The sequence below is a fragment of the Pholcus phalangioides genome, unplaced genomic scaffold (assembly GCF_987345545.1).
Source record: "Pholcus phalangioides strain wild (caught in Gottingen) unplaced genomic scaffold, Ppha-v1.0 ptg000003l_1, whole genome shotgun sequence".
NCBI classification, from domain to species: domain Eukaryota; kingdom Metazoa; phylum Arthropoda; class Arachnida; order Araneae; family Pholcidae; genus Pholcus; species Pholcus phalangioides.
The window spans coordinates 57863376-57890555 of NW_028301596.1; the positions used below are offsets into that span (position 1 = coordinate 57863376).

The window sequence follows — 27180 nt, forward strand, 5'->3', positions numbered from 1 at the left end:
CTCTCTTTTCCCCCCATGGTCCATATATCCCATATACCAAGTTTCATCAAAATACTTCCATCAGAATGGGAGCTACATTCGTTTGAGTACTATCAGTATATTTATAAACACCCTGTACAATACATATCCGCTTTATTCTAATTCGTGTACGCATCCATCTCATCGGTAATTTTTTCACTTTTTATCGACAAACTCGATCAGGGTATCGATGGAATTACTAGCAAATTCGCAGATGATGTGAAGCTAATGGGGGTAATCGGAAATGAAAGCGATAGGGAGTTGCTCCAGACCAACTTAAACAAGATTGCAGCATGGGCAAATGAATGGAGCATGACGTTTAGCGTAGATAAGTGCATGGTCGCTCATTTTGGTTCGAACAACCCACGGTTCTCTTACGAGTTGAATGGTGTCACTATCCCGGATGCAACTAGAGTCACCGATTTGGGAATTCTTATTGACGAGCGACTTAAGTTTTCTGAACATTGTTCAGCGGTTGTCAAAAAAGCGAATAGAATGCTTGGTCTCATTTTCAAAAAGGTCTCTTCGCGTTCTCCTAAAGTCATTCTTCCGCTTTTTCGAGGCTTAGTTCGTCCTGGACTGGAGTATGCTGTAAGGTTTTGGAGACCATACCTACAGAGGGACATAGACTTGGTTGAAGGGGTGCAGAGAAGAGATACGCGTGTCCTTATTGGCACACAGGGCTTGAGTTATGAAGAAAGACTTCATTTTTTGAATATGTTTACATTGGATGAACGCAGGTGTCGAGGAGATATGATCGAAGTGTTCAAAATTTTCAATGGGATGGATAGGATGGACCATGAACTTTTAGTACACCGCCAATCGACTGCTTTTACAAGGGGACACCAGTATCGATTGGTGAGGGACAATGCAAGGTTATGGTGTCGCAGGGAATTTTTCTCCAATAGGGTTGTTAATAAATGGAATAGCTTACCCCCGGAGGTAGTAAATTGTAACACAATTGACACGTTTAAAAAGAAATACGATAAACATGTTGGGGTAAATCGAGAAGCTATCCATTCTTAGAATAAGACAACCATAAGTATTCTTTATGGGCATTGTATAATATTTTATCACGTGTATATATTGTTTGTAATTTGTGTTAATTGCATTTTTAATTGGGTTGCTGTATTTTTGAAACATATGACATCCATATTTGTATGGGCATCTTTTTATCAGCCACCTCGTTGGGCATTTTGCCTGTTGTGGCGTTGTATTTGTATTTGTAATCCAGAGCACAAGTGACGGCAGCTTCTATGTGAACAGCGTTTTGTCTACATTCGCTAGGAAGTGCCCTCTAGCACTTCACCTCAACATTCATTTTGGGGTGATTTCTGCTTGTCTCGTTGCGTTCTATAACTCCCTAACGTTTGTATCATGAATTATGAAACACCCTGTATGTATCGATATTATGAGCTAGGGGTGGCTCAACCTTTTTCTTTCAAGTCGTGCCACAATCAAGATTATTTTCGATGCACGTGCCACTCCATTTCCAATTTCAACTCCCAGACTACACGTACCATTTGAAGCGGACAATAGCATTCTTCCCGTTCCTACTAAATATTGTGCGCGGCTGTCCTCTCATTTTCGTGAAAATGTTCAGTTCGTCAATCTTTTCAATTCTGAATTGGTTTTTATTTTCCAGTCATAAGTTCGATTATCGCAATGCGAGATCGTGTATGTACGTGTGTTGGTAGGAAAAGTACATCTTATCTACATTATGTTGGGCATAGACACCGAAACCTGAGGACTCGTGCTTGGGACTCTCCTCCCAAAGCATTCATGCATATACAATGTAACTGTATTATACAATGCATGTCCCTCATGTGGGCGATACTGAATCTCGTATACATACACGTCCATGCCCAAAAATGAAAAGTCGATCAGAAACGCATTGAATGAAAATTCACATCACATAGTTATTATTTGTACTATTTCAAATTATTATTGTTTGTATTATTCACGCACGATATTACTTTTTACACTCGCCCAATTCCACTGGTACAATTTTCTGATGATCTTAAACTGTTCTTTCTCACGTCTGAACACACACAGCTAAATTTCGCCTGCCAACGTCTCCACAACTGGACTGTAGTCAATCGTCTTCCAATTTCCGTTAATAAAAGTGGTATCATGCACACAGGGGGACACACAGAATGAATTCAAGCTACTCGATGGGTGGCGAAGAGTTCTAGAAGTTCACTTTCTACCTTGGGAGAATCACCATTTAAAATACCGGAAATTTCGAACTACATTATTCGAATATAGTGTGTAAAATGAGACGCGCTTCTTATGTACTACTACATTCATGCACGCATTTACCGTTTTTATGCGTCCAATCCTGGAATATTGTTCGCAGATATGGTGTCCGTACAAGGCGAAAGACATAAAATTCATCGAAAAGGTCTAGAAGTCATTCACCAAGCTGCTCTGTGGTCAGCGTCACTGCCCATACGAGGAAAGGCTGGGGGTACACTCGTTAGAATGGCGTCGCCTTGAAACCGACTTAAAGCTGTGCTTCAAACTTGTGCACAACCTAGTTTAGTTTATACGGGTCAGTCAACTCAATTTTTTGAAATTATTGCCATACCATCACCGAGAAGACATTCATTGCAAATAAAATTCCAATATCCAGGAAAAATGCTAAATTTTATAACTTCCGATGCCGAGTTGGAAGAGTATGGAACAGATTGCCAACAGAACTCGTGTGTTCATCCACATATCACAGAGTTTGTCGTTCTCTCAGTGCTTTTGATCTCTCATCATTTTTAACGTGCTATGCATTTTAGTTCATCATATTGAGCTTTATTGGTGTATACATGCTTATTTGTATATACGCATCGTATGTTCGTGATTTTTTTTTTGATATGACCTATTAATAGGTGTCATCTTTTTATGTGTTTTTTCCCGTTTGTGTGTGTTCTTGTATGAAATCTTTTTCATTGTTTTTACCGATATTTGCTGCTTTTTCTCTCATAAGCTCTATTGATTATTTTAATTTGGAATGACATGCAATGATTTTTTAATGCTTTTAAATTAATGCATTGTACATATTTTAATATATTTTTAATTTATATATAATATTTAATTAATATATATATATATATATATAATATAATTTAATTTAATTATTTTAAGAGAGTGCCTACCAAACAACTTGAATATAGGTTTAACAAAGACCCGAAAGACCGTCATGTATAAGAAAAGGATTGTTTAAATATTGTAGAGAATTCGATTGAAAAATGGAATAGAATTGCTTTCATTTTTGAAAAGCGTTTTTGTGCCACAGGTTGGCCACCCCCTGTTGTAATCTATGCGTTCATTATTGTATTATGATATTGCAAAATTGATGTCTAATATTGACCTCGTGAATTTTCATTTGAACTTGGTCAATGTTTCATTTGCCTATGTTACATAGGCGTATTTGTGGAGGGGGGGGGGGCTTAGCGGGCTATAACCCAGGGAAGCAAGTTCGGAAGGGTGGCAAATTTTAGGAATGAGTGACTAAGAAAATTAGTACATAATGGGAGAAGGGCGCCAAAATATTATAACCACGACTCTACCTTTGCCCAGATAGTGAGAGGATAGGACAGTGAGTGACCTGGATCGTGCGCAAGCATGTGAATGACAAAAAGAGTGACATAACCTAGAGCGTGTGCGAGCAGGTGAGTGACCAAACGATTGACCTAGAGCGAGTGCAAGCATGTGAATGACAAAACCAGTGTGAAAACATGTGAATGGCCAAAAGAGTGAACTGGAGAGTGTGTGAATATGAGAGTAACTTAGAAAATGCATGAGCATGGGAGTGACTTAGAGAGTGGGTGAGCATGGGAGTGGCCAAAAAAAAAACGCAATCATGGGAGTGGCCATAAGAAAACGCAATCATGGGAGTGGCCATAAGAAAACGCAATCATGCGAGTGACCAAAAGAGTACCCAAACATGTGATTGACCAAACGAGTACCCAAACATGTGATTGACCAAACGAGTACGCGAGCATGTGAGTCCTTAAAATAGCACGCAAGCATGCGAGTGTCCAAGGTAACATGCAATCACGTGAGTGACCAAAAGAAGGACTTAGACAAACGGGCATATTTACAGGCGTGTGGGGGGTAAGCGCTAAGTGGGTTATAACACAGGGAGGGGAATTCGAGGAATATGGGTGGTGAAGAAAATTAAACTAGAATGAGAGAGAAAAGGGCGGCAAAATTCGGGCCGTCCACAATGGGCAGGACCGTAAATACGCCCATGCCTATGTAACGTCGCCATGGGATTCTACGCTGATGAAGTTGCGTATTCAGTTTGATAGTTTTAGAGACACACAAATTTATTCTACTGCTGAATTATCCGAGAGGAGTCGGAGTGAGATCCAGTTTTAGATCATAAATTAAATTTCGAAATTTTTCTTCGACATTTGAAATGACTGTGGTTAAGACATAAAAAAAAACGCATCCGAAATAGAGGATTCGATTTGAAGGATCACGGGAAGATATCGGGAAAAGGCATTTAATGAAATACGAGGAGGAGAAACGGGATAAGCAGCGAATGTGGAGGGTATTGAAGGGATGTCAAGAGGCAGGTAACCAGCGATTTATCTAAACAGGCTGCCGCTGCTCGGAATAACATTTCCAAAACGAACTTGGAAGGGTTTCAAGATTCAATTGGAACGTGTTGCGAATACTCAATGATATTGGCAACGATTATCTTTAATTACTTTGGGGGCTCAGGCAAATGCTAGACGAAGGGATGGATGGGTTTAGGGGTTGTGGGGGGTCGATAGGCACGTAACATCAAGCAAACACACATCTCTCTCTCTCTCTGTATGTACTGGGTATAGTTGTGCTTGTCCGAGGGTTGGAAATGGTGGTGATCAACGGTGAATGGTCGAGAGTAACGAATGACCCCAATCTCACACTGCACTGTCCGAATCCGTTCCTTAACAGGCCATTTGCGAATCAGGAACGGATGGATGGAAATTCTATCCGATCGCCTTATAAGGTTTTTTATTACACCACAGCTATAAAAAAATCCATTCCCACGTCATGACAACAGCATTATATCAGCACTATTGTGGTGTATAAATTACGTAGAGTTTAATTTTGGCCGAACGCTATATTTCCGTGACTATATCGCTCCGTCATAAGTGATTGTTCTAGAGCAGTGGTTCCCAAAGTGTGGTTCACGATCCCCTGGTGGGGGGGGGGTCACGAGAAATTCTACAAAATAAAAACGTTCAAACAAGAAACTTATTTTTATTTTAAAAACATGTCAAAACTAAAAAAATTCCTTTACTCAGTTGAGCTACGTACCATGCAGCATACAATGTCATTTTATCAAATTCTACTTGCACAATAATCAATATACAGTGTATAAAGTTAATACTTATTCAGCGTGACTCAGAGAAAAAATCACCCGATTTCAAAATTGTATATTTTTTAAAATTGAAAACACAAAATGGTAAATAATATGCGAATATATGGAGGGAAATGCCTATGGTTTTATGTATAATATTATTAACACGTTCACTGCGGGGCCCAAATTGCTTGTCGAGTAAGTGGGGCGCATTTTTTTTCAAGATTAAAACTAGTTTTGTCCTTCATGATGCCTTCATGCTGTCATTAGCAGTGAATGTGTTAATAGTCAATTTCAAGTGTAGAATCATTTTGAAATCGGCTGGTTCTTTCTTAATCACCCTGTACATCAAAATCAAGGAGCATACACCTCGCTATACTTCCATCTTGCATAAGGAACACTAAGTACATTAAAAAACAAAAGAAATATTTATATAATATTAAAAAAAATAATGAATATCGTGGAAAGTTAATATATATCGCCTAATTAAAATCGAAACAAGCGTCCCGAGAAGTGCTTTAGGGACAGAACATTAACAGGCTAGATAATTGAAATGTTCCGGGAAACCAGGACATATGGTCACGTTATGTAGGGGTATCGCTGATGAATTTCTTATCAAAGAGGGTGGGGCGGTCGCACTTGGGAAAGTTTGGGAACCACTGTTCTAGACAATCGGAAAACAATCATGTGAATGAGACAAGAAAAAGACTCGACTAGTTATGTACAAATACAAGTTATTTAATTATAATGATATTTTTTGTTTCCGAAATTTACAATTTGGGTACGGAATTTGCGGGCAAAAGATATAGGAAATCAGTTCGGCACGAGTTTAAAATATACCCACGCTTGGAACGTAATTATATTTAACTTTATCCATCAAATTCACTTTGACTAATATTTTCTTAAAATAATTACTTTAAAGCGATATTTACGGTAAAAAAAGTCTATGATACATTTAACTTTTTTTTTAAATCAACAAAATAATATTAAAAAAATTGCAGTCTGTACTAAAATACTTTTTTTATGGCCTAAAAATTTTTTTAGTGAATTAAAAAAAAAAATTTCATTGAGAGATGGCAACATCGTCAAAAATTTATTGGTAAATGGATTGGACAAGATGGATCTCCATTACGGCCACTTCGGCCTCCAGATTTAATGCCCACTCCTCCTTGATTTCTTCTTCTGGGAATATTTCTAAGCCAAAATTTTAAGAATTTTAGAAGAAGTCGTGCTGTACAAAAGGTGCCCATACTGAAACGAGGCAATTTCATGTGACGCAAATCGAAATAAACATTAATTATGCTCTTTTCAGTCGCGTATTTTGTGTCGAGTTTTTCGTGATACAAAACCTAAGATACTGTAGGAACCCACATAGTTTGATGTGATCACTTGAAATTATTTTTTTAATCTATTTAAAAAAAAAAAACCACTTCTACGCCATAAGTATTTTAGTGTAAACCGCTCTTCTTTACGTCAATTGGTTAATTTTTTTAAAATTCAAAATGTGTTAAGGACTTTTCGTCCACCCTGTATTTTCGAAAAACTTGCGTTTTTAAGTATAACATTGTAACAGGCTATTAGACAAAAATTAGCCTTTGTGTATACTATTGTCTTTCACGAAGTGAAATTCTCACAGGTTTGCATACACACACAAAATCTGGCATACCATATAAATATTGCCGACTTGTTAATATACAAGAACTGTGCACGCACCAGAAGAAGAAACCTCAACAAGAGATAATACGAAATTCATTCGGTCGATAATCTGAAATAAAATGCAACTAGTTCCTAAATAAAGTTTTCATCTCCATTTCGTTTCACCTGCTTCGAAAACGTAGCATTAAATGGTGCTGAAACAAAGACTTATACATAAAAATAAAAACCTATTTTATTTATTTGAATCTTTCGTGATAAGTTGGATCTTTATCTTTCCTGATGCAAAACGATCTCGAAGAAAAAAAATCCCAGGCTTTACTTTAAAAGAAAGATCTGAAGAAGATCGTTTAAAGTGAAATCGAGTATATAACAGGTAGAAGTAAAAGATCAGCTAAAAAAATAAATAAGAAAAGCTTAAAATATATATATAGTCCTTTTTTGGATCATTTAAAAGCGACTGCCACGAACTTTCAAACGACACGATCCTTGGAATTTATATTTCAAACAATCTCGCGCTTCTTAATTCGCACTAAACTTCAAGATAATCTGATTTACTTGGCACGTTTCAAGCTCGAATTTCTTCAGGATTCTCAAGGGTTTCTTCTCTTTCTTCTGAAAAAACTGTGGGGAAAAAAGACAAATTTTCCGCCAGATTTTTCCCTTTTTTCAAAAAGACTTGCTTTAAGTGTCCTTCCGTCCTTTTTTCTCTTTTTTTTTTTTTTTTTGCACTAAATCGTCACACTAAAAAAAAAAAAAGAGGGACCAAATGGAGCGTTTGAAAGAAATTTTCTTGATTTTTTTTATATATATAAAATAAAACTAAATGAATAATAAAGAAAAAAATGGGGGGGGGGGGTTAGAGAATGTATGGCAAGAGTGTGTGTGAGCTCCACATCCACATCGTCTTTTCTTACGTTACTGGCATACCAAAGAAATGAATGAGAGAGAATATATATACGATATTCCTTGAGGGAGTTTTTTCTTATTTTTTTGTTTCTTGAGCAGGGTGGGGGGGGGGGGGAAGTACTGTGGTACTGTCAACGGGGATGTCGTATATTCCTGTGGTTGCCTTTTCCCCGTTGAGCCTTTCCTAAATCCCTCGAGAATATTTTCTAGGGAGAATCCACCTTAATCTGATAGATATTTCAGCACCGAAGAGACGTTCTTTTTCTTTGCTTTGCCTTTCTTTTAAAGAAGAAAGTCAAGAATTTGATTCGTTTTGTTTACTTTTGAAATGAAAAAAAAAAAAAAAAAAGAAGAAAAATCCCCCAATCCGTAAAATTCGGGAGAAATTTTTGTTGAAAAGAAAAAGATACAACGTATGATATCGATTCGTAAGAATCGTAAATGCCCGACACAAACCTGCCGACAATTTCGGAGACATTCCTGTGACGTTTTTTCATTTTTATTGTACATTTATTATATTATGAAAGGGATTTTTTTTTATTCAATTTTATGTTTTTTGTACAAAAAAATAAATTGAAGCTATATTTCAGGCGTTGACATTTTTGGAGATTATGGTGGAGAAAGACAGGAACAAACACAGCGAATGAATAAAGTTTGAGTTTTTAATATTTTTGTATGAATATTGTTGGGTTTTTCCACGGGTGCATAGATGAAATATTCGTGTCGGAAGCGCCCTCTGGAGTTGCGTTATTTTCTATCAAAAATTTATGCTTATTTTAGATATATTGTCCTCTTATATTCATAAATTGTAATGTGGAATCGACTTTGACTTGAGGAGGCATGAAAACCTCCTTTAAGCGGCGCAGCAGAATCACTAAACCCACTTTAAAATATCATATCTTTTATAACTGAATAAGCATTCCTCCTATTTTCAGCAGGTATAAAGTTAGGAGTAGCGGGAAAAAAATCTGAACTACAGAATGCTAAAATAAGAGGCCTAAAGGAGGCTCGTCAATGCCTCTCAAAGGTTTAAGGAGGGCAGCATGGGTATAGTCAAAAATATCTGATTAGTCAAATCGAATCGGAAAATATTTGGGGTTCTCCCAAAATTTTGGGGGCAGGACAAAATTGTACTTTCCCATGCATAAACCAGGACATGTTTGTGGCGCTTATAATTTCGTGTCAAGCGGCACCCATGTCGGATCCTGAGTCTCTTTAACGGTAGCTCCTCTAAACGTCCACAACACACGTGAGTACTCATATTGTCGTATTCACGTTACTCACCGAATAAGATGCTAAGCGAGATGGCATGGATGATCCCTAATTGTATATATTCCCCCACACAATACTTCTATTTTGTATATTTTCATTAAATCCACGGAGCGAGTGAACTCAACCCAATAAAACCGATGCTGGCTTCTAGTCGCAAGTTATCAAACCCATTTGCTCACCAATAAGGTGTTAAGAGAGATGACTCGCTCCGATGGATATATATATATATATATATTTATTTCGCAATAAGATTCTCATTTCTTTTTGTATCCTGTGTATATAATATGGCGAGTGTAAGATAACAGATGAGATGGCATGTGGGGGGGGGGGTGTCCTCAATTGCTTTTAAAACATACCTCCATCCTAACATGTGTACATTCATCCGTCTTAACTAAACCTCGAAACATACTTCCATTTTTTACTCCAACTCCCAATCCCATCTCGTCTGTAATCGCTACAAAATTTGTTAATTGCGTCAGTATCCAATTGTCCGGGAAAATATGTTGTAAAAATTTTATATGTTTTTTTTTGACACAAAATAAAGTGTTCCAGACTCTGCCACGATGCTGGGCTGGAACAGATCTCGGCAACGGGATAAGTCCAGTGGCAAAGCTCTGGCGTTCATTCGTTCAGCTCCTCTAAACGTGTGTGGTGAACCCTTTGGTAAGCACTTGAATGATATATCGTTTTGTGAATGCGTATTTTTATATAAATTACTGTATTTTAACTGAAATAGTTTTTCAATAATTTCATGGTATTTTCTTTCTTGGGTGCTAGTAATACAGGGTGCGTAAAAAGTCTATGACACATGTAAAAATAATTAAAATTCTACCATTTAAATAAGAAAACGCGTTTTACACTAAAATGCTTATTATGACGAAGAATTTGTTTTAATGATGAATAAAAGTATAGTTCATAATTTCACTCACAGATGCCACTGCATTAAGAAAACTTGACATAACACAGAAAATGTGATATAAACAGTGTATGTATTTAATGGATTTATGTCCACTGGTATAGTAGTAATGAAAATTTCTCATATAAACTGGTCCTGCTTATAAATAGTGTCCTAAATATGAAGTGTAATCACATTCACTCAAACTTAACTATATTAAAAGAACAGTAAAATCTCCCGAAATAGAAAATAGTGAAGAAAGCTCCATCAAGCTGGTGGAAGACACTCCCAGCTTCAACAATTTCGGTCTTTTACGAGAGCGTTTACTTTATTATTCGTTGCATTACCAGTTCAGTGAAGGCCAATTGGGAAAAAATTTTAAATATTCATTGACACTCCGCCATAGAAAAAATATCGCGTGAATTTACATATAGAGAAAAGGGCACTACGTCTAGGATTAAAGAATGAAAGATCATTTACAAATATACAGGTTGGGCGAAAAGCTCATATAACACATTTTAACAATTGAGCTCATCTGAGCTGAATGGAGCGTAATTCGCCGATTCCGCCGCGGCACAAATTGTTAGTCATTCATTTTAAAAATTGATAAAAATCAACCAAAAGATGCAAAAAATTCGGAAAAAAATGTTTCTCCTTTGATGAATCGAAAACTTTTCTTATTCAAAACTTCACTCACAGATGACGCTGTACCATAAAAATTCAACATAAATAGTTGATATAGCGCCATCTTTGAATGAAAGTTTGAAAACTTTGTTTTTTCAATTCATCGAAAAATAAACTCTACACCAAAGGTCTTTACGATTTTTCTGCTCACGAGCACTGCCTATATCTATCATAAAAAAAAAGGGTGCCACTCTTACGGCAAGTTTGAAATACGTATGCCGGAAAAAAGCAGTGCGATTTTAATGCTTGAATTCAATTTCTACAAGGAATTTAATTAGGACGTTGATCGAGAGTGATCGCGATCACTAAATCGGACACGAGCATCGACCACTCTGGGTGCTCGTGAGCAACAGGTTGAAAATGCCTGCTGTATGCCATATGCATTTTTAAGGACAGAGAACAGCACTTATTTATATATATTCAGCTACTTCGTTGGGCATTGTTACCTGTTGTGGCCTTGTATTTGTATTTATGCCAAGTGGTTGTTGACCTTTGCATGCTTGTGTTGTTAATATTTGGAAGGATGAAATTGTTGGGGGGGGGGGGAGGGGTAGAGCACACTCCATATTTATTTATGTGGGAATCAGGTACATAGACACTTTACATACACCGATATTCAGTTGTCGAACGTCGAAGATCATTCGTTCTTATTTATTTATTTGCGCATCTCAACAGACTGCACCCAATTCTTTATTTAATTATACAATATTATTGGCCCTGGGGCTTATACAAGAGGATGCGATTGAAAATGACAAAGATATTGTTTGATATTGGACTAAAAACTACTAGTGATAGTGGGGGTATTCGACAATAGAGCTGAGGAGTTTGTTCCATTCAGCAATGGCATGAGGAAAGAAGCTGTATTTAAAGCAGTCAGTGGAAGCAAAAATAGGTTTTATTTTAAGGGAATGGTCGAGTCTTCTACAAAGTAGGACGGTTTGGCTAAGATACCAGAAATTACAGAGCCAAAAATGCCAAATTACGGAGATGAAAAACCACCACGGACGTAAAATTACCAAAAATACAATGAAGTAATGAAAATAGAAAAGTAAAATGAGATAACAATAATAATTCATCAAATTTACACGTTATGAATTAAAGCGTCAAATAAACACATAATACAAAAATATATACATATACGTAATAGAAATACAAATCGATTATTCGATACAAGGAAGACAAAGCCACGTCTAGCCAAAACAAAAATGAAAAACTCGAAAAATAGATGAATTGAATAAAAAATTCAATATACAAAGATAAGTAAACAAGAGGAAATTAATATGAGGAACAAATGGAAACATGATGCCAAAGCGCTCTTAGAGATAAAAAGAAACATTAATGAGAAATATGTGCAGTACTTAGTGGAATGAGTGTAGTACCACACAAGTGAATCTTTATGGAGAAAATATCTGGGAATTCCCCCATATTATAATTTTTGCATACTCGCAAATTGGGTGAAGCATCCAAAATGTTCGTGCGCGTGCACGAGCTAAATAAAAACATTGCGGGAACTATGAGCCCGTCGCTCGCAAGTTATAAGTCGCTCGTTCTAATATGTATCTGAAAACTTTCCTAAAATGACATTCATACAGGCAAGACATTTTCCATGTTTAGATACACATGCGCAGAACAATGAAAGTAACACAAAATTTTTGCGAGTCATTCTCCAACTTTTTCTATCACTTTTTTCACTTTGCTTCAGGCCTCTGTTGTGTCGATTGGGAAAGAATTCTGTGGCAAGACAGAGAGAGAGACATGATTGTCCATGTTTCATGGACTCGAACAAAAACTTATAGCGTTTCCATTCGAAAAAAAAAAGAAGTTTTTTTTGGAAAGTACTCGTATTGATTCACAAAAAAGGAGGACATTTCACCAAAATCTGTTTCTGAAGAAGGGCGCGTTGTGTATTTTCCGGAACTTGTTGTCATGCGTACGCAGTGTAGTGAGTGCATCCATAAAAGAAGGTCGGTACTAGACAAAGCTTTTTGCTGCTGCGTGATAACCTGCTGTTTTATGGGCCATACGAGATTTTCGCTGTTTACCTATACGCACACACATTCCATCGTTTCTTTGGCGAAAACGTCGTAAGTCAGTGAACAGCGAGAGGCATTTCCAAAGAGAGAGAGAGAGAGAGAGATGCATGTCAAAAACTGCCGAAAGTACTGCGTGGCCTAAAGGTCTTTTCGCATCACTTTTCTCCTCGGCCAATATACATAATTCGCCCTCGATCCTCTCCACTGATAAGTCCACTGGTTCGCCATTTTTTAAGAGGACTCTCCAAAGCCTTTTAACGGCACTTTTTTGACTTTTTAACAGCGAAAAGTTTTGAAGGTGTTGGAGAATAAGTTATCGAGCAGTCAAAGAGCTTCTCGGATAACTAGACGGCGCTGCGCTGGAAGTTCTGATTTTCATAAACTCGTAGGAAAGAGAGCCCACACAAATTTATTATTTTTGAGGCTGAAATTTTCTCTTCGAATCATTTAACGTCTAAAACTCATGTATGCGTATACATTGTATATATCATGGTACAAGGAGAGAGAGAAAGAAAATAAGAGCTTTTGTGTTCGCAGTAAATGTGAATTATCGGCCTGCTTGTAAAGCCTAGATAAGGTTTTTCTCGACGCTTGATGATGGAAAGCGCTTCGAATAGCTTCGGCGAGTGAATAAAGCATATTATTATCCAAGAACATATTTACCTTGCCAAAGAATAAATAACAGAATGGCACTACTGGTTCGAGGCAGAATGGCGGCTCAAGCTTATTTGCCGCCCGGGTGCAAAGCCTCGTGTGCCGCCCCTAAAGACAACCCTGGTCCTTTAAGCCAAGGTGAGCATTGGATAAACCTTATTTTCTTATTATACTTATTTTCTTATTATTTATTAGAGACCATACGACAAAATTCCCGTCTTTAAGATAATTTTACCGTTCTTAATTAATTAAGCCAGATAACATGATCCACATTACAGCTCTTATTGATGAGCCATCATTGCCATGCCCCCCACCCTAGGGTGGGACTCCTAAAGCTATTCTTCCGCTAGGTCTCTCTATAGTGAATTTATACTGCGTGAAAATACAAAAGATAACGAGAATCGTTCTAGACTGGAGTCCTGTCAGCCCAGCCCTTGTGTGGGGCCCATGATCATTACTTATTCTTATCCCGTAAAGGGGAAGTATAGCGATTCACCTTTTATTAAGAAATTTATTTGAAATTCGTTTCTCTCTGGTGTTCCAGAACCAGACAAGTACGAAGCCGAATTTTTTCTATGGACTTTATTTGACCGTTCCACAAATATTACTGGGGGGGGGGCACCAAAATGCGTAATTTCCCCCTCGTGACAGAGAAAATGTTCATTATTTTTATTACTGTCCCCACGCGTATGTTCCATCCAGTTTTTCTCAACATCTTCGTTATTAAAGAGGCCCAAAAAAGTGAAAATTGATAAAAATGTTGGTGTCTAATTGAATCCCAAGCTGCCATCCGGCTGCACCAAAACTTATGCCACCCCTTAATGTCTAATTTATCGAAAATAATAATAATAATAATTCGACGTCATAATAGGTGTTTTAGTGCAAACTGCATTTTCTTTCAATGTTCAGCGGTGGTCAAGAAACGAATGGAATGCTGGGTCTCATTTTGAAAAAGGTCTCTTCGCGTTCTCCTAAAGCTATTCTTCCGCTTTTCCCAGGCTTAGTTTGTCCTAGACTGGGGTATACTGTCAGGTTTTGGAGACCATACCTACAGAGGGATATAGACTTGGTTGAAAGGGTGCAGAGAAGAATTAAGCGTGCTTTTGATGGCACACGGGGCTGAAGCTATGAAGAGAGGCTTGGATTTTTTAAAAATTTTTTTACATTAGCAGAGCGCAGATGTCGGGGTGGGATATGATTGAAGTGTTTAAAATTCTCGACGAGATGGATAAAATGGACAAGGAGTTATTAATATATCGTTAATCGACTGCTTTGACAAGGGGACACCAGTATCGATTGCTAAGGGACAATTCTAGCTTATGGTGTCGAAGAGAATTATTCTTCTCTAATAGGGTTGCTAATAAATGGAATAGCTTAACCCCGGGGGTAGTAAATGATAACACAATTGACACGTTTAAAAAGAAATACGATAAACATTACGTAAATCTAAAAATACGTAAATCGAGAAGCTTTCCATACTTAGAATAAAACAACCACGCATATTTTTTATGGACATTGCATTATATTTTATGGGCATGTATATTGTATATACAGTACAGTGTTTAGTTTTTATGATTGGATTGCAGTTTTAATTGAGTTGCTGCGTTTTAGAAATATATGACATCCATATTTGTTACGGGTCATCTTTTTGCCTGTTGTGGCCTTATATTTGTATTTCTTCATTCAAATTTGTTGACTTTTTATTAATTTTGAAAATGTGTCGTGAACTTTTTTTCCACCCTGTGCGATATGAACGATATGAGCCTGATTTTGGAAACATCCCTCATATGAGTAGATATTAAATAGCCTCATACTATTTTTCAATACACAGGATCCGAAAAAATAAATGGTAAGATACCATAAATTTTGAGGAGATTCATGAAACGAAATTTTCCAGTTTTGCGGTGGATTCAAACGATCATAATTCATCCCAAAAATTATTTTAAATACACAAACATATAAATAAAAATATATTTCAAAGGGGTCAAAGCCAGTCTCGTCTAAGTAGAGAAGAAGCTAACCGTCCCAGATTACATGTATAAATGGCTGAACCTTACCCCGGAGTATTTTGGTAATGAGTTATGGTTGAATCTTTCTTAAGAATTACGAAATAAAAAGAAAAGATGACAAGCATCTTGATACAGAATAAAGAGTTAAATTTCGCTCGTTTTTTAAATTATATTTTACTCCTGTCAGAGCTTCATGGAAAAAGCTTCGTGTTCTATTCATTTATTTATTTTTTTGCTCGAAATAAGCTCGCTCGAGCGCATTTCTTAGAAGAATAAGCAAGAGATGGTCTCGTTTCAACCTTCTCTATTTTTCAAAAAGGAAAAAAACAACAGCCCCAAAAATGTTTTTGTTTCTAATCCTTCTCTTCGAATTTTGTTTCATTTTTGTTCTAAAAAGGCCTTATGTAAATTACCCTTTTTACTCTTTTTTTTTCTTTCGTCTAAACTACAATAAATCCTGGCGTATGTATGTATGCATACGCCACTGTAAGGAATCGCGAAGAAAAAGAGTAATTACTCTAAATAGCCTTCTCTGTTTCGCTATAAGAGATTCCTTCCATTTCCGCGTTACAACACAAAAGAATTAAGAAAGAATGTATTAATTTTTCCCCTCACTCTTCTCCTACGTTAAAGTGAATTGAGTTTTTTTCCTTCTTCAAGAAGAAGAAAAATGCCTTCAAAAAGATGGTTTTTGAGAGAAATTTTCACAATGAAAAATGTTTTACAGACTTGACGAATTCCTTGGTATGTAGTCTACTGTACGTGAAGAGATTTTTCTTTACTTTTTCTATATTGTGCGAAATATCTACAGGACGTAAGAGTGAATGAGAAGGAAAATATGAGTGGACAATGCCAAAGGCATGATCTCAGATCTGAATGTAAATACGCTTTCCGCAGCTCTTTTCTGTACAATAAAATCTATTTGTGCCTGAAATTTAAGAGGTATTCATCACACGGATGGAGTATCATGCCAAATTGAGATTTACCACTGACTTCTACTTGAATCGTGTATTGCTATGGATACGATGGTATCTGCTTGAAATGCGGTATCCAAACTCTGATAGGGACACTCTATATATCCCAAAATGCACGAGCCTAAAAGGGCACTCATTATCCAGGAGCTTCAGATACACAGAGAGCTCAACCTAGTTTGAAGTTGTTTTAACACTTCAAAAAAGAACTGAACATCACAAAATTGTGTTTCAATATCCTGATTGTATTCATGATCTTATAAAGAGAAAAAATACAGATCATAGAAGAATGTATGGACTGTAAGTATTCGACGTTTCGGACAAAGAATTAAACTGGTTGGAATGGTGAGCTTGATCATGTGACATTTTGAGACAGGACTAAATGAATAGTATGGCAAATCGATAATCCGACATTTCATATGAATTAAAATATTAAAATACTCAGACGGTAAGCTCAACAGTGTGAAATTTCGGAAGACTGAATGGGTAGGATAGTAAGCTCAATTTCATGAAATTACAGGTGTGAGGTTAACAAATAAAACTGAAAGTTACTGTTGACAAATAAAATTTAATCATCAACATTTCGGTGGCAACTGAATGAAGAGGATGGTAAGCTTAACTTAAGTGACATAAACTTGGATGAAGGGGCGCAGAGAAGAGCTACGCGTGTCCTTATCGGCACACGGGGCTTGGATTATGCAAACACCAAAGATGAAAAGTTATTCTAGCAGAGCGTGGTTTCCGGTATTGATATATGGAGAGAGACTTCATTTTTTGAATATGTTTACGTTGGATGAACGCAGGAGGTGTCGGCATTGGCTTCCGCAAAGGGAGGGTTTTGGGGTTCTAACCCCCCTCCACCCCTCAAGCCGAGATTATAGCGTTGTTTCGTAGGAAAAACGTAACGTAAACCCCCCACCCGAGAAGGAAAAAAAATTGAAACCCCCCTTGAAAAAATTCTGCGTACGCCTATGTGTGTCGGGAAGATATGATCTAAGTGTTCAAATTTTTTAACGGGATTGATAGGATGGACCACGAGTTACTAATACTCCGTCAATCGACTGCTTTGATAAGGGGACACCAGTATCGAATAGTAGAGCGCCCGAGTGGCGTGGTGGTAAGATTCTCGTCTACCATCGTGAAGGTTGCTGTCGCGGTTCCGGATTCGTATACGTGGGAGGATATATTTAAGATATTTTCCCTAACGCGAACTTGAGGCGACCACCGATAGTCAGCGCCTTCATTTCCAACCCATCTCATTAATGGCAGTAAATTGCAATATAGCGATATGGCCAGAGTTGGTGTTTGATGAAGTAGTAGTATCGATTAGTAACTGACGGTTATGGTGTCGCAGGAAATTTTTCTCTAATAGGGTTGTTAATAAATGGAATAGCTTATTCCCGAGGGTAGTAAATTGTAACACGTTTAAAAAGAAATACGATAAACATGTTGGGGTAAATCGAGAAGCTATTCATACTTAGAGTAAGACAACCATAAATACATTTTATGGCATTGTTATAATATTTTATCATGTATTATAAATATTGTTTATAATTTTTGCGATTGCATTTTTACTTGGGAGTTGGTTGCTGTATTTTAGTAACACTGACATCCATACTTGTTATGGGCATCTTTTTCTCAACCACGTCGACCTCGTAGGGCGTTTTTCTTGTTGTGGCGTTGTATTTGTATTTGATTGTGTGGCATTACCAGGGGTGAACAGGGCCACCCTTACCAGACGCGGGAACAGGTGCGCTTCAACAATTTCTAGGTACCACGGATACTTGGGACGCCGTTAGCCCAGATTTTATATATTTTATGAGGAAGGCGAATCGGGATCCATTATTTCAGCGTATACAGGAGTACTGAAAAAATATCCATACAAAATATTTTAAAAACATAATTAAATATAGATTACCACAAAGAAAAAATTCATGAAAAGTCAGTCCTGGAGATAATTTTAAACTAATGAGAGAAACAATTCCGGAAACTAATGAAAATTTCAGAATTGATGAATTAGTAATTATTGAAAGAAATAATGCCAACACCGATGGAAATTCTGAACCAATGAAATAGATAATTATAGTGTTGATGACTATTTAAAACTAACGAAAAAAGTTAATTCCATAATTGATGAAGATTCAAAATTAATGAAAGAAATAATTCAATATTCAAACATGAAAATTTACAACCAATAAAAGAAATAATTCAATATTCAAACATGAAAATTTACAACCAATAAAAGAAATAATTCCAGAACCGATGAAAGTTCAGAATAAATCAATTCAATAATTCCACAATTGATGAAAATTCAGAATTAACGGGAAAAAAGTTATGAAAACTCGGAATTAATGAAAAAAACAATCCCAGAATCGATGGAAATTAAGCATTAATGAAATTAAAAATTCCCCTATTGATGAAAATTCAGAATTAAATCAAGAAGTAATTTAAAAACTTGTGAAATTCCCCCAATAATATTTACCGTGATTGCGGCCTCACAGAGCGCGTGGCCCGGTTCTAACGCACCTGCCGCACACTCACAAAGGAGGCTCCGGGGGACGAGAGAAACTAAATGTGTGGGACAGTAAGTTAAGTCACGCAGCATTTGGAACCGATCCCTAAGATCTCTTTCTCTGGCTCCTTTGTGTACTAAAATTATCAGTAAATTGGATTCACCAAAAAAGGTTGTTGAATAAAAACAACGCAGAAATGCTCCTGAAATCAAAGAAACACTCGAAACTTAAGGACTCTTTCGATGAATCTAATTTCTATTTCTGTTGTATTGGCACTGTTGTCTTGTTTCATTCGACGATATTGTTTTTTTTTTCCTAATATGAGAAGAGAGTATTTTCGTGTTTTGTGCCTTTTTCTCTTGGAATAGGAGAAAATCAAAGCGGATTCTCCCAAAAAAGAAACGAGTAAAGTAAGAAAGAGAAGAGAGTTGGTCGATGTCTTACCTAATTTGGCGTGACCATACACAAAAAGGCAACCGTCTGTTCCGCCTACAACAGCCTGGATGACTTCCGGCAGCGAACTCGAACACACTTCCGCCTGTAAATAGAAACGTCCGGTCTCCTTCAACAAACAAATACAAAATAATAAAAAACAACCTAAGGCGGCACCTAAACAACAAACACAAAACCGAGTCGACATTTTTTTGTTTCTATTTCAGTCTCTTTCTTTTGTGTGGTTTATCTCTTTTTTATCTCTGAAAAGAGAAGATATTCTTTGGGCTGCGGTTTGTCCAGTTATTAGAAATCGATGCTTGGGATCAGACGATGAGATAAACTGATCCTTATGCTCTCGCAACATCAATCTCATCACGGTGTTCGTTCGGCAAAGCCCATCGATTTCCTTAACTAGCCATTTCTTAGACCTCCCCTTTATACTGTGTGTAGTACACTCGTTATTTTTTTCTGCCGAGTCCTGACTGCTTGTAGGACTTCTTCAAGCCTCATTTTTTTGGACGTTCAAGAAAATAAGAAATAATTGGGAGAACAAGGAGCAGAACCATACAACCATCACCGGTGATTGGTTTCTGTGAGTCTATAAGTGGGTTGGAAACACAAAACAGTCAATGTAGGTGCACCGTACCGATTGGTAGTATAGTGATACCTCGGCTAACGAATATTTTCGTTGGCATAGATGCATGCGCTAACATAAAACAGCCGTGCCGTGAGCTGAATTTTAGCTCCCATTGTCATCAGAATTACTGTCAGACCAGATAAGGCCCGGGCTCTGTCCGTTCCGGGATATTAGCCCTTTACTCGTGTGGGTTGTGCCATGCCGGAAAGGACCGGGGGTTTCCTGCCAGGATCACTACTTTACCGCACACCAACTCCGGTCATATGTCGCCATACGGCATTTTCCAACCAGAGGAGTTGGATGGAAAATGAAGGCTCTATCCATCGGTGGTCGCCCCAGGCCCGGTAGGTAAAGAGCTCGCTTCTAACGTTCTATGCCCGGATTCGAACCCATGGACCTTGATGGTAATTTTCATAGTGGAAGACGGGCATCTTACCACTGTCACTCGAGCCCGATTAACTCCTTTCTACCTCAATATTTTCCAAGATTTACCTCCACTTCTCTTTCTGAAAGTTTTTGGATAATCTCATGTAAAATGAAACATTCAGCTAATAGAAAATGCATTAAAAAAAAAGGAGCCCATGTTTTCGAAGCACGCGTTTTTTCAGTGCAAGACTCTTCTGAGCAGTCTGGACATTCTAGGAAGTTATCTTTTTATCTGCGTGCACGAGACACAGAAATAAGCCAACCCAAACACGCAAATAGATGGGGGACACCAACGAATTCGACTGGGGTGTGTCAACAAAAGCTTGTGTAGATTAGAGCTGGTGTTGCTTGTATTGTACACATAGTGTAAATTAAAAAGATCTTCAGTATCTTATCTTCCGGTAAATCAGTGTTTCCAAAAATTTCTGATATCACGGACGCTCTATATTGAAGGTCACTGTACCGCGGACCCTCTGTAGTGTCAGAAAGTCAATTCGATTCCCATAAAATCGAAAATGTATTGTTTTTTATAATTTGCATATCGTGAAAAATTGAATAAATTACAATTTCACAGCAAAAAATGAAATGTGCCTTTCATTGCAATGGTAGAAAAAAGGAAAATGATACCGCGGACCCCCCCCCCTCCCTTACAAAGTACTCACGGTCAGCGGAAAAGAGGTTGAAAAACACAGCTGTAAATTATTTATCCGATTTTGAAGCTGTTAATTTTAGCCTTCGTTAAGTTTCATTTTTTTATAGTGCTCCTTAGAGTTTTAAAAACTTATCTTTAAATTTTACGCAGCAACTGCACGAGTTAAATGATTTTGCATAGAAACCTGGGGGAATTCGTGTTTCTGCTGAAGAACGTGATTCCGGAACGAATCATTTTCGTTAGCCGAGGTATCACCTGATACCATACACCGGACGGGAAGTCATGAATTTAGTTGGTTTAGTCAAATTCGAAAAATATAGGTCATAGAGTTGTTTTTTGGATACTTGCCATGCAAGGATTATTGTTCCGTAGAGGTTATGCTATAAAATCACGGAACACACTGTATATCAATTTAATAAAAACAATACTTCCAATATTATTTTAGTCAATATTTATATACATATTAACCAAATATTTACGCCTAAAAAGATGTCTATTGGCTTGACCGTCCCTTTTATTCATAATTGACATGCTAATGAGAAAGATGCGATATCATACCTGCGTGTCGTCCGGTGAAAAGATGGCGTCAAAGGCGAACATTTTAGGTGCCGAAATGCCAGCCGCACGGCGTTCACCCGGAGACGAACTGCTGGTCACCGACGTCGTGGACGACAATGGGTCGTATACTGTGACTTGTTTCTTTCTTCCATCGACAGTCAAGAACGTCGGAGAGTCGCAGGAAGACGGTGGAGATGCTATCCTCAGCATCACTTTTACCTGAAAACATACAAACATATGACCATTGTAACTTTGGCCGTCTACAGCATCAATGTTAAGCTGTATCTCAGTCTCAGCCGAAATTTTGTTTGGGACCCGAGAGAACTTTCGAGTTTTTAGATACGACTTGGACTGTTTTTTCTGAAGCACTAACTTGATAGAGATAGGCCATAGGAATGCACGTCCGAAATTTGAAAGCCCAGGGAAAGGCACGTGAGAATTTTAAAAGTTCAAGGAAGTCGCATGCATGTTTTTAAAGCAGCTCACAGGGAAGGCACGTTCACTTTTTGGAAGCAGCTCGTTGATATTGGGAAATATGTGAATATATATATATATGTGAAGCAGCTGCTTCCAGCTGCTTCACATTTGGAAGCAGCTGGAGAAAGTCGCTTTCATATTTTCAGAAGCATACCGAAAAGTCACGTGCACTTTTGATACGTGACCGGGACCCCTCGGTCACGCTCTGGGAGGTCACATGCATGTTTTTGCAGCCGCTCAGGGAAGTCTCGATCATCTTTTACAATCAGCTGAAGAAAGTCGCGTTCATATTTTTTAAGCGTTTCAGGAAAGTTGCGCGCACTTCTGGTATCAACTTAGGGAAGTCACGTGCATCTTTGGAAAGCCGCTAAAATAAAAAACAATGGTACGTAATTATAAAATGAATTCCTTAGTTGGTGAAGGATGACTTGCTATATTCGAAGGGACAATAAATGCCATGGCTATGCTTACCTTGCGACTGCATAACTTTGAAACGTCAATAACGAAATCGCAAAGTCACGAGGTGCCGAGGTTTTTTGAGGGAGTCCAGATCAATTCATTTTCAATAATACCTAGTTAAAATTTATTTAGAACCACTAGTTTGATAGAAATAGCGGATGAAGAGCCACGAGCAAATTTAGATACTCGGAGGCCTACAGCTGAAATATTTGGAAACCTACGGCGTTAACGCAATTATAGGAAACTTCAAGTATAGTACATTAAAATTTTTAGAAGCATTGTAAAAATGAAACTAATATTTTCAAGTTAACGAACGATGGCTCGCTACATTGGCGATGATGTCAAGAAGATTCATCGATGGATGTTTGCTCATCGGCTTTCTTCGAGAACTAAAACTCTCGTGAAAAGTTCTGAACTCCTAAAAGAATTTAGGGAAAGGGACATGTAACTATTTATGTTGGTTGTTCCCTCCGGTGAAAGGTCACATAACTTATTTAAGTACTTTGGGGATCCATGTCATCGGGATGCCATTTATCTCCCTAGTCTTTCCTCGAGTGAAAGTAATTAGTTGACACCGACGTTATTTTAATAAACGACAAGAATATTCTCTATTTCTGTCTCCTTTTACTTGACGTAGTCGGGATGTTTCAGAATCCACGACTCGGGGGGGGGGGGTCCCGGACACTGGTTAAGTTCCAAAGTATTTCGCTCCCAAAACCTGGAATGACAAATTTTAGCGTGATCCGAATCGCTAATAGTTTTTAATGACGTGGTAATGCGCGTTTTCCGAAATCACGCTGAATCTGCTTTCGAATCATTCCGCTTCGTCTGCAATTCATGTCGAGAATTGGTGGTGGTAAATGACACGGAATAGAATTAATGTCAAAACAGAAAGGCGAATAGCATGTCTTGATTAATTCGAATCATTAATTCAATCTTATTCAATTAGAGTTTTATCACCTCCTTTACGGTCCTCGGTTCGATCTTCACAGCAATGACTAAACAACTACATAATGTTCATCAAAAATACGATATATAAAATATTTTTTTTGTCGCCATCCAGTGAAGAAAAAATTTCAAAGAAAACGGAAAAAGCAAAATTTAACACACATTTATAACTAAGAAAAATACACGAAGAACCGTAGCTTTTTATGACACGTAATTTTTCGAGTAAATGCCAAAAATGATGGCATCACTGATTCAGAACCAGTGCCAAATTAATCAGTACTACCCAGGATTTCCCACCGAGCATCTTGGGCACTATTTGGCAAAGCACAGAAACCAATTTAGCGTCGAGTCATCAGTGTTACCCATTGCTAGGATATTGGTTCTAACTTCGTGCGCAAAACCATTTGATTGCCATACCCAAATAGTGCACCACAGCACCGTAGGGAGCCGTGAGATCCCTCAAAAGTGTCAAGACTGAGTATTGAATAAAAGTACAGTATATCTGATGTATTTGATAGAAATACGGCATTGGGATTCATGCGCAAGGATCATAGTTTTCCACACTTATTGCCCATTTTGGGAAACACTGGTTTAGATGTTAAGGGGAGGCACATGGGAATTTTGAGAGCTCATGGAAGTCACGTTCATCTTCGGGAAGCAGCTCGAAGAAGTCCCATAAACCTTTTGGAAACAGCTTAGGAAAGTTGCGTTCATATTCAGGAAGCAGCTCGGGGAAGTCACGTGTGCTTTTTGAAGTATCTTAAGAAAGTCGCGGTCATCTTTTAGAAGTATCTGGAAAAAGTCGCGTGCATTTTCTGCAATCAGCTCAGAAGAGTCAGGTTCATTTTTTGAAAGCAGCTTAGCTTAGGAAAGTTGCGTTCATATTCTGGAAGCCGCTCGGGAAAGTCACCTATGAATGTTGAAGTAGCGTATAGAGGTCGCGATCATGTTGTGGAAGCCGCTGAAACAAGTCGAGTTCATCTTTAGTAATAATATTGCGACGCGAATCAAATACAATTTGTCATGCCTAATTGGTCATGCCTAATTGTCATGCTTGAGACACAAATGTCTCAAGATCAACCAGAGGGGCCACGAATGTCAAATTTCGGGCTATTACTTAATCCACTGTCTTTGTTATTTCTTTACCTGATTGGGAGTCCATTATCGAATAAACACTTGATTAAAATGATTGGAGGAGCCTCATGTTTTCTCCTTACCCTCGATCCTATACTTGGTGAAGCTCGAGGAAAATCGCGGCGTCGAAACTCGATCGATTCGACACTTTTCAATTAAAGCTAATCAGCACATCCAAAAGTGAACGAGGGGAAGTTAACATTCCGAGAGAAACGGTTTCCTGTACCTTCATTTTCTCCACTATTTGCGAGGGAAAACATTTCTCGCACCATTAACAGCACAGCCTCTAAGGGGGAAAAAATAGATTCTTAGTCGCTGAATTCGTCAATGTCAGACTCTCTCTCGTACCAGACGGGAATCGATACCACGCACGAGTGTGAGTCGGATAACGTGGTACGAAGGCGAGGGAAAAGAGATTCGTTCGTCCACCTTTTCTAGGACGAAAGCGTAGCTTTACAAATTCAGCTGATGTTTATGTTACGGTAAATGTGATAAATGCGGTTATTATACATAATAACCGATTATTATGCATACTTACAAAGCATTTTGGTAAGTTTAAGAAATTTTTCTAAATTTATCACTTTTACCGGTGATTGTGCGTAATACCTAAGCGTCGCGTCATTGGTAAACACAAATCGTACTACATGATATCCTATACATGTTAATTCATGCACATGTATTATATCATTATATCGGGATACGATCGTAAAATTTATTGTTATTATATCGAGGTCTGACTATGTTCATCACACATACTAGAATTATTTGGAATTTTTTCATATTTATCAAATTCATCAATTATACTTGAGTATTATGCATAATCACAGAGAAAGGCGGTAAGTTTCACGTTATTTATCAAATTTGCCAACGACGCTTGGGTATTATGCATAACCTCCGGTAAAAGCATAACCTCCTCCGTCTTGTCAAACTTACCAAGACGATTGGTAAATATGCATAATAACTGGTTGTTATGTGAAATGACCGATTTATCACATTTACCGTAACATTTATACCGATATGCCGAAGACAATTTTATGGGCATCTCCTCAGAAGATTCTCTATTAGCATTCCTATCTCACTTAACAAACCAAAAGCAGTCCTGGTTACACCACTTTATTTGCAATATCCACCCTTATTTCTGTGCTGGAGTTGGAGTGGAAAATCCTTCTCATTTTTTATCTGAACATATCAACTCTACTAAACAGGGTGTCCCATAAATTCGTAGATAGTTTGAAAGTTCTCAAAAATTGAAGGAGTTGGTGTTTTTAATGCGGTTTGCGAAAAAGTCTCGGATTTTTTGTCTTTGGTACAGAAAAAAGTAATTTAGTGCAAATTTTCGCCGATAGAGGACGCTAAACGAAAGTCAAACAAGAGTGATTTGACTCGAACCTTTCTTCAATCTCTTCTGTGTCCGAAACGTTCTTAAAGCTCATTGATTCGTGGCTGAGGTGAAATAACTGCTCCAGTAGCGCTTTATCCACCAATGTCAACGTCGTAATGAAAACCTTATGTTAGTGCCAGTATCAGGATATTCATTACTGAGCTGTTAATCGTACACACAATATTTTATAAGATTCTGATTTGCGTATTCCTAGTTATTTGTTTTGTGCAGTGCCCTCCATCGACAAAAATTGCACTTAATTTTTTTTTCTGCACCTCTTTCGTGAGAATACCTTTTCGCACACCCCCATTCAAGTGTACCAAATTCTTCAATTTTCATGAATTTTCAAATTTTTACGAATTTATTTGACACGCTGTTGTTTGGTATGTACAATACTGCCATCTATCTTTCGAAATGGAATTTAAAAACTAGCAGATGCAAGCTTTTAATAGGTATATTTTCCTATTGTGAGTGCCTTATTGCTAACAGTGAGAGTATCTCATTGTGTTTAGAAAGGCGTATATTTATGTGGTTTTGCCGCCTTTCTCTCCTAATTCTGATTTTCTTGCTCAATCATTCCTCAAACTTGTCGCCTTGCGCTAAAGCTCGCTACGCGCCCCCTGTAAATACGCTTCTGATTGTGTTCGTTGATATTGTCTCAATGCGTATTACGTACATGTACATTTTTCGACTCGACAAAGAAAAACGTAAGTAAAAGAATTCAGTCTTCCCCAGGAAATAAAGGACTTTTTTAAACAGAAAGAAAGACAACCAGTGGAAAAAAGGGGAAAAGAAAAGAAAGAGGAAAGAAAAACTATTAATTTAAAGTCCAGAGCAGTTTCTTGACGAAGACAAATGGCTACGAGATGTTCTTGTTTTCGTGGCGCCCACCGCTGCATCATCTATACACAGGGAAGAGAGACACAGAGCCCAGATATCATTGGTACAGTTGTAGCTACGCCACTGAACACAGTATCAAAAAAATAAAAAGACATGAAAACTGTGGTTCGTTTATTTGACGAATGATTCCTATTTTGGATTTTGTTTTTCTGCAACACCTGCTGGTGACAAATTCAGCTGAGCAGTCACAAAACGTGATGTGATTAATTGGT

General features: G+C 37.7%; 1 protein-coding gene across 2 annotated transcripts in view; it reads right to left on the minus strand.

Moving 5' to 3' along the window:
* The window catches only part of LOC149089011 (uncharacterized), a 478375-nt gene that overhangs the window by 52229 nt on the left and 398966 nt on the right, over nt 1–27180 (minus strand). For both annotated transcript variants that reach the window (XM_089251364.1, XM_089251369.1), the window contains 2 exons: nt 21670–21888; nt 19406–19499 (listed from right to left, as the gene is read on the minus strand). In XM_089251364.1, coding sequence (XP_089107490.1) covers nt 19406–19499; nt 21670–21888 — 313 coding nt within the window. The remainder of the gene's footprint in view (nt 1–19405; nt 19500–21669; nt 21889–27180) is intronic.